At 41.7% G+C, this 14542-nt stretch overlaps 1 protein-coding gene across 1 annotated transcript in view; it reads right to left on the bottom strand.

The window, feature by feature from the left end:
- Nucleotides 1-14542, bottom strand: part of cep76 (centrosomal protein 76) — a 73346-nt gene that overhangs the window by 41790 nt on the left and 17014 nt on the right. Inside the window, exons 3-4 of the mRNA XM_042107506.1 lie at nucleotides 5856-5922; nucleotides 5511-5735 (exon numbers count right to left, since the gene is read on the bottom strand). Coding sequence (XP_041963440.1) covers nucleotides 5511-5735; nucleotides 5856-5922 — 292 coding nt within the window. The remainder of the gene's footprint in view (nucleotides 1-5510; nucleotides 5736-5855; nucleotides 5923-14542) is intronic.

Below are 14542 nucleotides of genomic sequence, written 5' to 3' on the forward strand. Positions count from 1 at the left end.
AGATTAAATTGTTTTTGACTGATGTCTTGTACCTATGGTCTCTCGATGTAGAGTAACTATATACATTCAGTCAGGATGCGAACTCCGGCCGAGCGCGTAGTGCACTGACACGCTGCCGTTAAGCCACGAGACAATTGATAACATTTGCAATACCCAGACATTCGTCCAAGCTATATATTTTTTCCAACATAGATATTTAACACAAATAATGGCACATATTGGTCGGCTTCAGTAAAATGTTTTATATACTTGCAATTAATAGGTTTAGGTTTTTGCAGATGATAATGACAATGCCAGCATTAATCACTCGGTTTAAATTAGAAAAATGTCAACATAGGATGTGGCAGAGAATTTCTAGGGGGTACGTTGCCACTGTTTCCACCAATGATATCTATCGCTGCATCATCAACAACGTTGTTGGAACTACAGTGTTCGAACGTCGGAGGTAGCGAATTGGCGACACAGGTACGATGCTTTCTGGAAACAGGTGTAACAATGTCGTTGTTTGGTCGCAAGTTGCGTCGTACCATGGTGGTTGAGCAACGTCGTTGCTAACTTTTCTAGAAACGACCCCCAGAGCGTCATCTCACATTCCCTTTAAAAGCAGGCGCTCTTGTTCCATGGGAGATTCGCTATTTCAATGGCTGATTTGCCAGGCGCACGCAAGGAGCGGTTCACAGCCGAGGAGACTTATGTTCTCGTCAGGGTCTTAAAAGACAGAGAAGAAGCATTGTATGGGGATGGGAGAAACCCACCCAAATTAGCTTTGGTTAAACGGTCATGGGAGGAAATTGCTACAATTGCTTCCACGGCTGGCATTTTTCTTTTTGACAAAATGTAAATAAAGAAATGTCACAAAGACTTACTTTCCGATGTTGGCTCACTCTCACTAAATCACAAAGTTATGAATGCATGGTGATATTTTTGCAATGTAGTCTAACATTATACCGAGATTACTTTGCTTCACTATACCTCACTATAGACGATGCAGATCTTCTGTCAGATAAGCTCTCCTCTCCTGTGCTGCTGCTGGGGCATTTAGGTTAAATATCATCGACACATGCAGTTCAACATCACGTCTCCTTAAGTCTCTAATATTTCCTCATTTATGTCATCAACACATCCATGATTCATGTAAAACACCACATGCCACAAAGAATGCTGCAACTTTTTGCGGACTGTACTGTAAAGTGCCTCCTGACCTATCCAAACACCTGAAGCGCATCTTCAGTATGCCGAATGTTCGTTCAATTAAGCTGTGTGTTTGTGTGTGTTTTCGATTAACAGCCTCACAGGTCACAGGGCTCCAGACTAACTTTTTGCACTGGTTGCACTGGTGCGCCTAACTTTTTTTCATAGGTGCACCAGCACAAAAGTTAGGTGCACCCAAATTTTCGACCACATCGCATTTAACACCGCAGCAGGTTCACTTTTTTTCCTTAATTACTGTCCTATATAGGTTGTCCTATGACTTATGATTTACAATTCTACAAGAAAAGTAACTTAATGAAGTGTTGGTGCTTTAAGTGCTTCACTGAGCTGAAATTTAAACTTAAAACATCTCAAGATGAATTAAATAAAAATAACAGTGAGTAAATGAACAGTGCACGTCTTTTAAGGGCTTCAAACTGCACATCTCATGGCTCAATGTCTTACATACTATCCTTCATGATCTTTAGGCCTTGGCTAAACCAGCTCCCCATGCTAGCATCTTCCATAGAAATGTATTTGAGCACAATTTAAAGAGGGGGGATTTTTATGCGATTTTGCAATGATGATTGCAATAATCATTTAACAGCCCCACAATGCAATTTACTTTTTAATTTTAGTATTTTTAAATTTTCCAATAAGAACATCACTATGGTTAATGCAGTAACGAAATGGTAGGCCTATTATAGGCTATTGCAATGACTTGCCATGCTTGATCTAAATGTATCCATTCAATTCACCGTACACAATGACCACAGTTACACATGCAGGGAATATTCGGGCTTTAAATGTAGCAGCGATATTCGGTTTGCGCCAAATACCAGATTAAATTGATTGATGCCATCAGAATGAGTTTACACAACTCGCGCGCAAAACGAATATTGCTGTTGAAAACCGGGTTACTCCCTGCATGTAACTGCGGTCAATGACACACTCCTTTTCGGGGATATCTGTATCTCTGTCGTTCGGGAAGGCCTTGTATGCATTGTTCGGAATTTTAAGACGTCTTTTCATCTGCAATGACTCCTATAAATTTGGCGCAAGTGGCATTCCTGTACATCGGGTTTACGTTCAAACTATTTTTCTGGTGAATTATTTCGGACTGAACTTGGTGAAGGGAAGTTTCACTAGGCCTATCGTAGGCAACGATAAACTTTATCATCTCGGGCTCGTCTGATCGGTTTGCTGCTGCCAGCCGCCGAAAGGCAGTGGGGAGAGGGGACATTTATCTCGGCCTATGTGACCACACTGTAATGCAACTACATCCATTCTGTTTATCTGACGGGTCTCTCTCTCTGCAGCACACGCATTTTCAAATTTACACACAGGCACTGGGCCACGGCCAATCAGAGAGGAGGTCCCGCCCTTCACTATCTGTGATTTGTTTAAACCACGATATTGGCCAAATATGTGTCTGTTATTGAACCAAAGGTAGAGTTTCAATGCGGACACTTTTTCCATTCTCGAATAGCTGGTCACACCGGTGCACTTTTGAAAAATTAATTGGAGCCTCTGGAGCCCTGGTTCAGGCGTAGCTTATGCCTACATTCCTCCTCACTGAGGAAGAGATAGGTCTGTCTGGGCCGGCAGACCCTCTCCCTCCCGCGTCTAATTCTCTGTCCCAAGGCGCACTCCATCTCACTGTGCAATAGAAAAATTATGAGCAAGCGCTGGGTTGTGCACACGCTACATTATTGCCAAGCATGCACCTTTAAAATAGCATCTGAATAACACGCCACTGACTTTAGACTAGGTTTTTCCTGGTCTGTGGCGGAATTGTTTTTTGAAACTGCAAAATAGCACCAGGGAACACCAGGCGCTGGAACACGCCTCCTCTTTTCGCTGAACCGCCCCCGGGAGCACAAGTTCATTCCCTAATTTACCGACGTGCGCTGTGGAGGGGAAAGTCTGCTGTGTGTCGGATGCAAAATAAGATACAAGTGTCGGAGTACAAAGTCAATTGCGCTTCAGTGCAAGATCGGGCTCTATGTGCACACAGCCACAGCCAATTTTTGTTGGTGACAAGTTCATAGCGCCTTCGTGCAACATCGGATATTCGGAAATTCCGACCTCCAATAGAGGAAAAATGACTTGAACGCAAAGTCGGGTCGGATTTTTTGCTTGGAGACTCGTGCGGAAGTCTTGTAACCCGAGGTATCCGACTTGACGTCACCATAATATTTTCCAACCACGGCGGCCTCCCTTTCAACAACACAAGAGGCAAGGTAATGTATCACTAAATTAACACTAGATAGAATCACCCCCCCCCCCCCCCACCCCGAGACATTTTCCTTCTTGCTCAACCATAGTAAGCAGTTTTAATAACGTATTTATGCGTTTCCTGTATTTGCTTTCCGAGCTGATCTCATGAACACACTTTTTTCAGAGGTAGAGATTTTAAAAGTCGGGTCCTCCGAGTTTACGGTTGGAGTGAAGGCAGTATCAGACCTACGGTAGGAGTCACGTGACCATGGTATTGCGGTACTGCGGTTACCGTCCCAGCCCTAGCCATGACTACCTTTTATATCAGGGGTGGGCAAGTATTTTTCCCAGAGGGCCATACTGACTTTAAATAAAGATAAAGTAAGTCATGGACAATTGAATGAAACACAAACCCCACAAAAAAAGGATGGTACTGGAAGTTACTGGACTGGATGTTAACAGACATGAAAGCAGCCCACATGACAGATTAGCCTACTTTGCAAGCCCATTCAGAGGCTTGATTTTTAAAGCAGTATGCAGTGTCAACTTTAACTTTACCCTGCATGCTGTCATTTGCGTAACATATATAGCCCTCTATCACTGAACATAGGAACGGTACACAGAAACAACATGCTTAGGAAATGTTGATGAAACACAGTGCATTGTGTTACTTTCATAACAGAGACGATCTCTTGAAGACTGCAAGGGAAGCTCGGCTTCCCCTAAAATGTCAAAAAAATAATGATCAAATATGTACTTTTGTGTTAACATTTTATTGACTAAAAATGTGTCAGAAGACAAGTTCGTTCAGAATCAGCTACATATAGCAGGTCGACTGACTCGTTTTCCTTCTCATACATTCCCGTACCATCACAATGCATTTCCCTGTTGAAGCCTGGTGTCCCTGGACTTCAATGGGGTGCTTTGAACAGTTTTTTTCAGTACTTCGAAACTAGACAGTCATTGGATAAATGCTGCGATTATGTCCCGCTCACAGACGCTCAGCGTCTCTGTGGGTGAATGGAGGTGTGGGCTGGCCTGGACTCCGGCTTCTGCGTGATGATTGGAGGGACTGTCAAAAGACTGCATCTCCTTTTAATAAATGACAGCGATTTTGTACTATAAAAAGTTGCCGAAGCTATTCAAGCTTAGTTCCACCGAGGATTTTGCAAGTGTAGTCGAAAACTGCTGCAACCTCTTGGTATTTGCTTGGCGAAATTGCTGGCCAATAAACATTGTACATTTCATACATTTATACAGCACATTCCTTGTTTCAGTTTAACCTAATTCCAGATTGATCGTTCATTAATTAATTTATACAGTTGGCTAGGCTAATGTCGTAGGGGTGAATAACCAGCTAGCAAACTGCACACAATGGCAGACAATGCTAATATCGTCGACCTGAATTTGGCAAAGCCATTTGAAAGTCTTCCTTGCGAGGAGAAACTTAGAATTAAACAGCAGGGCAAGCGGCTCAAGTCCTACACCTGTAACACAATGGGCCAAGGCTGTTTAAGCAGCCTAGCTCTGCTGGCCATTGAGAGGACACTGGTCAAGTCACTGGAAAAGATGCCTAGTTGGTACGACAGGGTCACAGAGCATTTTCTTGAAAAGGAATATGGGGCAGAATTTACGTATAAATAAATGGACAATTTTTATTATGTAGGCCAAAAATTAGCTTCCCCTCTTTGAAAGACCAGCAACCGCCACTGTTTCATAATTACACATTATTGGACAATGGGCCCACACTGGATCATATAAGCACACAAATTTACCAGCAAATGGAGAATCACTGAAAGAGAGCGATGTTAATGGTATCCCTTTGGTAAAACACAGCCGTCCAGAACTGGGATATTCTCCAATAGCCAGAGCATTTTTCAGGCTCTTTTGGAATACCAGACATGGGGGGATGCTATTTGAGGCTTACCTGCAGCTAGCACCAGGAAGTACTGCAGCCATTGTATAAAGAATGTACAAATTCTAAATTCTTAATGGGTGGAGGCATCTCAACGTTTTAAGTCCTTAGTTCCTCTAAAAATAAAAATTGCGATGTATACACAAAATGTAAAATGTACACACTTTAGAAAACTGACATTTACCTGTTGCATCTTGATGGACCTCTAATAAGAAGCTCTCTTGTAGATCTGGTTCACAAGCACAAGGTACGGGTTTGGAACGGAAACGTTGGTTACAGAAGCCAAGACAGAGTGTTAAGGTAGAACAGATCCCACCAAGTGTTTTGTCAGGCTCCTGTAAATGTTCAAGAAATGCCTTTCCCCCCAGGATTTGAACATTCAGGTATCTTCTTTTGAGATCAATATTAACTGACAGGATAAAAGAAATGTGAATAAAACATCAACTCCACTGTTAAATTATTGTCTCTGGGTAGTATGAAGAAATGTAAAGAAAATATTTCACAGTTTATAATGCAGTAGCCTACTTACTTTTCTCTGCATGAGTCACACTGATTTTTTCAGACTTGTTTGGGGGGTCTGAAATCTCTGCTTCTGTCTAGGAATAAACAATAAGACTTTTGATATTACCAGAGGTAGGATTAAGCCAATCTAATCTATGAGAGCAGTTGTTTTTCAGCCTGTATTAACGCAATATCTTAGCTGAGCTAAACATAAGTCCTGGTCCAGTGTATGTTGCCAAGTTGGGACCGAAATAAAACCCAGTGTAATCCTGCATGGAGCCACTTTGGAACTCGCGGACAATCCCACCAAAAACCCATATTTCAACCCATGTGGTACCTATGTAGTACCCAGGTAGAATTTATGGCTGAGGTCTAGATGGGTCCAGTGTATGTTGCCCAGTTGGGACCCAAATAAAACCCAGTGTAATCCTGCATGGAGCCCATGTGGGCAAATGACATGGGGCCACTATGGAAACAAAGATTGGTTGAATTTGTTTAAATCAGTCAAAGATCGTGGCTACAGCGCGATTTTAATAGTCAACTAGTTGATAGTTGATTCAGTTCTTTTGAAAGTCTGACCTGCCATTTTTCTTTCTGAAATAATTCTAAACATGATTCTAAACAAACATTAAATAGAATGTTTCATTCATTGGAAAGTCAAATCAGTTGCATCTTTTAATAAACACTATATAACTAAAATTTTCTCCAAAATAGGACCAATTTCATGACTCATCAATAATTTCCTTTCAATTACATGACTATTTAGAGTTTCTAGTGATGATGTTGGTGTTCTGTTCGCGAACATCCTCAACATCCCTTTTGCAACCTTTTCTTGATAAAAATGGCTGCACATAAAAAACACTGTTCCACAATGTTTAGCAAGTTCATACCATAGCAATCAGTTTTAGCCTAGTTTTATTAGCATCTAGCAATACTGTACACTAACCAGAAACGTTTAGGACCAGTCTAATTTAATCAACGGTCATGTCATATTTCTCTTTTGCAATCTTTATGTTTTTGTCATTTGGACATCTTCAGCGTAAATTATTCTGTGCTAAGTGTCTTATTTTGTTGTTCTGGATGTTTTTACAGTTGTTCCGGTAACACTTTACGGTAAGGGTACATGAATTATCATGAATTCATGCATGAATTAATGAATCATTTATGCATTACTTCATTCCTTAATATCTCATGAATCATCAGGAATTGACATGATTTCATAGTCTTAGAAATCATAAATCATGATGATGTATCCATCGCAGAGCTAGTGAGCGGAGCTGAGCGGTGCGAATATCCCGCTCCTCGCTCAGGTGGCTGTTCACTCGGCCACTCCTCCGCTCAAATTCACGTCAGTCCACTCCGCTCAATTTCGCTCCCCGCTCCACTTCAAAATCCTCCCGCTCCAGTGAAATCGCTCCACGCTCGCTCCAATTTAAAGGAGGGAGAAATAATCTACAAGCTGAATTATCACCTTAGAAAACTTAAATACCAAAGAACTAAGAGCAACGGCAATGTCACTCATAGAACATGTAGGCTATTGTAAAAGATAGCCTAATGCAACACCGACAGTGCAACGAACAAGCTTGCCAACGTCAATAAGCCTAAAACTAAAGGGATACGTGGGATTAATTGCCTAAATAATACAGGTTTAGCATCCGAGTTTACTTCAGCCTTACTTAAAGCATACAGTGGGCATCGCTTTCAAATGGCCACTTCAGTCGCGTATTACGAGGCGTGAAGCTACGTGAAGCTTTAGTACCACTTTCAGCCACTGTGCGTCGCTCTGCCACTGTACATCGCTCTGTCAGTAGCCTGACTGCCGCCCCTTCTAAAAAAAGCAGGAGGCTAGGCTACCTTTAAACGTAATTGTTACCGAGAGGAATCCCAGCCTACGAATTCAATAACAAAATAAATCGTAATTAAACATTACCTCGATTAAGGCTACTTGGGTATGGCTTAAAGCTTGACTACACGGTGGTAGGGAAAATCAAAATCTGCTTTTGATAGCCTACCGGTGCCGCTCCACAAAACGAAAAAGTATCTTAATTTGCTGTCTATGTTATTGTCAGTGTTGGGGGTAACGCAACTACGCAAATCAAAACAGTGTCTTAATTTGCCCTACTTCTTGACTGCAATGTAGTCAATTGACTGCTTGACATGTCATTTTTATTTTTCTGTACAATAAACAAATACATCTGCTTTATGCCGCAGAATTACATTCATATTTGGCTGACTGCAGACGCGCCACTTCCCTCACCATATTCCAAGATTAAGATAGTAGCCTATACAAAAAGCACTTCATACTATCATAAAAAAATCGTTAAAACGAATAGCTATTTGCAATTTGACAAAACACTGGTCCTCATTTTGCGAATGCTAGGACGATATGAGCCTGTTGCATTTAGTTAGATGTCCGAGTCACGCATAATGTTTGAAAACCACTGGCTCGTAATCACAATAATTTAACACACGACAGTTGGATAGCCTACTTCATCATGTCCCCATGCCTACATTTTTGTGAGTAGCATAGAGATGCTATTCACAAAAAAACAATAAAGTATGGCTCTCCGTTTGGGACATCGAAAACTTATATTTTTAATAGAGCACCGTCGAAGATGCTGACTTGCAAAAGCCTCGGGATAACACGTTATCTCCAATATCATCAGTCATGCCCCTTTAATCAAAGTGGGGAATGAAATAAAAGTTTGAGAACCACTGGCTTAACAAGTTACCTGCAGTCCAGAACACAGAATCTGTTGCAATATTCTGATGATCGGCGATGATATCGGCAAATGTTTGTTTTCCAAAGTAAGAATTTCACTTCACCATGCACCTTCGACAATGAATAGCTCATTACACTTGTTAGGTACTGTTAAACGTAGGCCTACCTGGTATCATTACAAACATTATTCTGTGTCCTAAAACTGGCATATTTTATGGCATTGTGTCATGTAAGTTCGTTGCAAAATGTAGAGAAATGTGTGAGGTGGTCAGCGGGGGACAATTGAGACTAGGGATCAACCAATTATCGGCCTGTAGACTGGGCTTCAGCTGTACGGAGCTATTTTTAGACGGTAAGGAAGGTAGCCTACATTGCTGAAGTTGCAATGAATCACAATCATCTACACTGAAGTTACAAAAACACCACTTTGTAACCTATTGTCTCTTTGATCCGGATCAATAAGTAAAGCACCCACTTCCTTCATTTAGCGAATTCCCGATTGATGCACGTTACTGTTTACTAGTTAGCCTACAAACTCGGGTGCTGCGTGTCGGGAGTTCTCTGCCTCCGCCTCGTTCGTTAATTGTGAATAACGGGACACCACGGCGGACATAGTACAGACAAGTCCTAAATTATGCGATAGCGAACATCAAAAAGTCTAATTGCTCCTTTTTTTGCTCCTTGTCAGAAAAGACAACATGCACCCAGGGCCAGCCGTAATTTAATCCGACCTGAACTAAATCGCGTCCTGAGCTTTAGGCTCTCAAAAGTGTAGCTTGTAGTCTACACATGGACACAAATTGCATACTTAAATAGCCTAAGAACTATTTTAAAACTGTTTTGTTAAACTATTCAACCGTAACACTTGCCATCACGCATGCACCTCTTCCTCTCCCTCTCTCGTGCACTCACACACACGATGGCAAAGCATCTTCTTTGTGACAGGTCCCTTAACAAGCACATAGCCCATTGTGTAGGCCTAGTCTATGAAAATAATTGCTATCATTAGCTCTTGGATTAACATGATACACAAGATTTACACTTGCAAGTGATGCAAGTTGATAGACAATTGTGTATCAAAAGAAGAAAGAAAAGTTTGCATAATTAAATGCTTTTGAATTAATTTTTTGCAGCATATCGCCTTTACTACCTACCCCCCTTTTTGACAACTGACATATTAGTTTTACATATCGGTTATCGGCCTCCTGTTTTGGTAATAATTGATATCGGTATCGGCCCTGAAAAAACCATATCGGTCGATCCCTAATTGAGACACACATTGGATTGTGTTATTACTTGAACATTACACACTATCCACAGCTGTGGTAGGCCTATCAGGGGCAGGAGGATTACTGTTAGCGCAGGCTTTATATAAAATTCTTCAACAGAAGGCCTCGAATGTTGTCTTGTTTGTGGAGCGCTTTGCTTCGCTTCTGTAATCTCGGCTTCATTGAAAATGAGGGCTTCCCTCAATGACCCTCCGAGAATAAATAAAGGTTGGTTGAATGAATGAATGAATGAATGAATGAATGCCCAAAATAAAGGCCTGTAGTTTGCGCAGCCTACAGTAAATAACAGACCCGCCAGAATGTGCGTTATGATGCTTTTTTACGAGCAAAATGTTTTTGGTACCCTACGCACACTGCATGTTCTTAAATAACAATGATCATCAGTAATATTCAACCATTAATTTGGGTAAATGGGCAAGCGTGACCACCTTGATTGGCTGATGATTGTAACGCGGGCATGATTCCAAACACCTCCCTTACGATGATGAGTGACAGGGGACAGGTCTCAGAATGCGTGCGCTACACAAGGACGGAAGATGATGAATAACTGGGGCCGTAGGCTATTCACAAAGGCTTATCTTACTACTAGGAGTAGGCTACTCCTAAATCACACTAAAAGATTTTAGCTTGGAGTTTTCTCTTAAAAGTTATTCACAAAGCCTTTCAGACAACTCCTAAACTAGGAGTGAGTCTTCGTGGCTATGGATGATGTCATTACTCATGCACGAGCTTGACTGAAGTGACCACCTTGATTGGCTGACGATTGTAACGCGGGAATTCCAAACACCTCTCTTCCGATGATGAGTGACAGGTGACAGGTCGGAGAATGCGTGCGCTACACAAGTAGTGTGAAGGACGGAAGATGATTAATAACTGAATAAAAAGGCCTAGCCTAAATGAATAAAGAGTAAGGCAAAACAAATAGCCTAGTAGCCTAATGAAACATAGGCCTATGGATTGATGCAGTAGCCTACCTTTGCAACATTATAAAATTAATCTGTCACCATATGCCTAGGCTACGTTTGCAAAGAGGAGAACATTTTAATTTGATTCACAATGAAACGTTACATTTAATTTACATGTTAACAATGAGTAGTTTTGGTTGTTGTTGGTGGCGTTATTGCATCCCTTTTATGAATGCAAAATTGTTCCCTTGCGATTGGAAGCTCCTGTTGCGCATAGGCTACGCATTTCAAAACATCGCAACGTAAAATGCCACAAAAAAGCTGTTTATGAATAGGTCTTAGTGAGTTAGGAGTCCTCTCGACTTAAGCTGTCCCAGACTTAGGTGCTACTTTTAGGTCTAAAATGCTTCGTGAATTACTTTTTGATTCACAATAATGTTACATTTAATTTACATGTTGACAATGATTAGCCTAGTTTTGGTTGTTGTTGGCGGCGTTATTGCATGTTAGTTATGCCTACAATGCAAAATTGCTTCCTCACGATTGGAAGCTCCTGTAGCTGCATAGGATTTCAAAACACGGCAAAATGCCGCAGGTTTGTGAATAGGTCTGTGAGTAAGGAGTCCTCTTGACTTCTTTTAAACTGTCAGAGGTGGGAAGGTGTGATTTGTTGGGGGCAGGGCCGGATAAACTGGACACAAATGTCTGATGGCCCCCCTTCCCCCCAGCCAACGTGAATCGGGTGGTTAGTTAATAGGCCTATTGTGAAGATTTTTCCTGCCATCTAAGGCACGAGCGCATCTGTGAGGCCAAGCCTCACCAAGTAGCTCGTTTGTTTACAACTAACATTCCATTTAATTAAACTGCTTTATAGGCTATGCCGAAATAGTTTTCAACATTTTGAATATTAGTGTCGGGTGAATTGAAATGTTCTCAAAGTAGCCTTATGGCTGAAAGCTGCTTGGGATCCCCCCCGTCAAGCAATATAACCATACAAACGCGCTTCCTGCACTCATTGTTTCAAAAGGAGTAAGTTTGGCTTTGTCAGAACTGAAGAGCTGTGGACGGCACGGCACGGTATGCCCAATGAAAATAAATTAAAGCAACGCAACACAACACAGACCCCGCTTCTCTCGCGTCAGTCACTGACAGTAACCTAGAATAAATGCATGGGGAAAAACACTTCCGCATGACAAAGACATCGTAAAACACTGAAAGTTAATATTTTGTCACTAGCAACATACATCTGTCCTTTGTCAAATGTATTATGTTCCAAGTAGCCTATGCGTAATTCTGCTTCATAAAGTTGAACAAATACATTTGCTTATTTCACAGAAAAATATAAATAGCCAGTTAGGGTCTACAGTGCAGATTTGGTAAGTTATGGTAGGCCAACTTGCAGTGAACATACAAACAGGGGAAATTCTTTCTCTTGTAGCTGAGTAGCCTCAAATGCGCACGTAGACATAAGGCCGAACATGCACGCGCCAATGAATCGTGCTCTCACGACAATCACGCTGTTAAACTTAAATAGGTTAACATCACTCTAAATTCGCTTTCAAGCAAGGAAAACGATGATTTGAAGACATCTGTTTTGTTGGAAGGGCAAGGGGTAGCAACAGGGCAACACAGAGACAGGCCTGATGGCAGGGCTGTTATGAGAGTATTAAAATATGGGATATTCTACGGGAAAACATTAAAACGGCAAGACAGCGCGGGGGAAAGTTAAAATACGTGATAAACACGGAAAAAGTTGGCATGCATTGTTTCGGTCCCCGTGCACAGGGATTATTTGTCATATTATTAATCACATATGATTATTTGTGAAATTGTGCAAACAGGCGCAACACATTTGAAAAGGAAGGACTGGTAGCATGCAATCTCACGGGAAAGATTGATTGAAGAACGTTATCACAGTGTGTGGCTGTGGCGCGGGTGGAAGACAGCGACAATTGGCAGGGGAGGGTCATGTCTTTTTTAACAATTCTGTCGGAGGGTCATTGAACAATTTCTAGCAGGCAAGAGAGGGTCATGCAACTTGCAACTGAAGCACTCAAAATTCCTCCGGTGGCCCCTTCAATAAATAACGAACAGTCCCTAGACTTGCTGCTGGGCTATATGTCTTGGTTCATGTCTGTTAACAACTCATTGCCGTCAAACGCATAGCCTATCTCGCGGTTGCATCCATTACAAACAAACATGCAATGTGAACGTCTGGGATTGGGGAGAGCACTAAATGCTCTACTGAATAAGCACGAAGTCAAACCTTTAACTGAAAAACACTCTTTAATAATCAAAAAAACCACGAATGAAGTAAACTTGCACCATCAAAAATCATTTATCGCCTGTAGGCTAACTCCGTGATAACAGGACGTAACAGGAAGGCATTTGGCTGAGCAACAGAGGTTAATATGCTCTATATTTTGTCCAAATTATGTCTGTCTATCATCGTTGCACTCGGAGAAAACCAGAATGTTTAAGTTGTCCTGCGTTTCTTCTACGGCTGCAAACGGGATTCACTCGCAGTTAACCAAATATTTCTTTATTAGGGCAGGGCAGGCATATTTCTGGCTATTAAATTATTTCTAAACCAGTCTGCTAAAGTCTGTAGTTAAGTCTGGGTAGGGTTTTCCAGGCTCCATTTCTTTTTACGAGACACCCTGCTCACTTGAGCCATCTACCGGTTGTTTGGGTTGTTACAGCATCTCACTGGAAAAATACAAATTAAAGTCGCGTGATACCGCGAGTGAAGCTGGCCAAGTCGAAGCACTGCCCACTGTAGGCTATTCAAATTGCTCATGTTTTTCTTTGCTCTCCTAGCACACTCATGTTTCCGCGAAATGTGTCTTCTTAAATTCCAAAATAAATCTCACTGGAACAGTGTCACAACATAGTTGTTCTTGCTCTACATTGTTAGTATCTAGTTGTTTTGTAGGAAAAGTAGCCTACGCTTGTAAGCCTTATGACTTTCAGTTTCCTTTCTAAAATATTTAGCAACTTCATCCCCAACGAACTTACTGTAATGTCGGCATGCTGGACTAGTCCTATGTGCTACGGACTCTGGGACGATGCATTCTGGGATACAGGGGAGAACTCTGGGGGTTGTTTGTGTGTGTTAATGCCTTTATTTACTGTTTTAATGTCTGTGTTTTAGTGTAGCGTGTTACCCTTTTAGGTCTTCCTCGTGTGAGATCCTTTTTGTGTGGGGGGCTTCGTCCATAATGTGTGTATGTGTTTGACACGCCTAGTGTGCACTGTTTTCGTGATCTGTAGGCTATTCTCTCCCCTGATTCTGAATGCTAGCCTTTAAAGCTTATCTTGAGCAAAGCTCTGGCTATGCCTAAACTGTTACAATTATGGTCAACATGTTTGTTTTGAATTGTAGCGGTCTTGGATACACTACGAAGATGTGAATTCAGGGTGGATTTGGGCATGCCTCACACTTGGGCGTGAGCGGTATCGGAGCGAAAATGGAGTGGGACAGAGCGGCCGCTCCAGCCTCTGAATAAAAAAGCGCTCCGCGCTCCAGCAAAATTCCATCCACTCCGCTCCTCGCTCGCTCGCGCTCCGCTCACTAGCTCTGATCCATTGTACCTCATGCTTTAGTTGATGTGTTGTTCATGCATGAAGTCATGAATGAGAGACTATGAACTCTTGTAAATTCCTGATTCATAAATTATAATCCCCACTGCTTACTTTAGCGTAATTACAGATTACAGTTATTACGCATGTTAAAGATGCAGTAAGCGCTTGCACAGGAAGTCATGTTTGTTTATATGTTTATATTCAAATTATTACT

This window comes from Alosa sapidissima, chromosome 10, assembly GCF_018492685.1.
Source record: "Alosa sapidissima isolate fAloSap1 chromosome 10, fAloSap1.pri, whole genome shotgun sequence".
Taxonomy (NCBI): Eukaryota; Metazoa; Chordata; class Actinopteri; order Clupeiformes; family Clupeidae; genus Alosa; species Alosa sapidissima.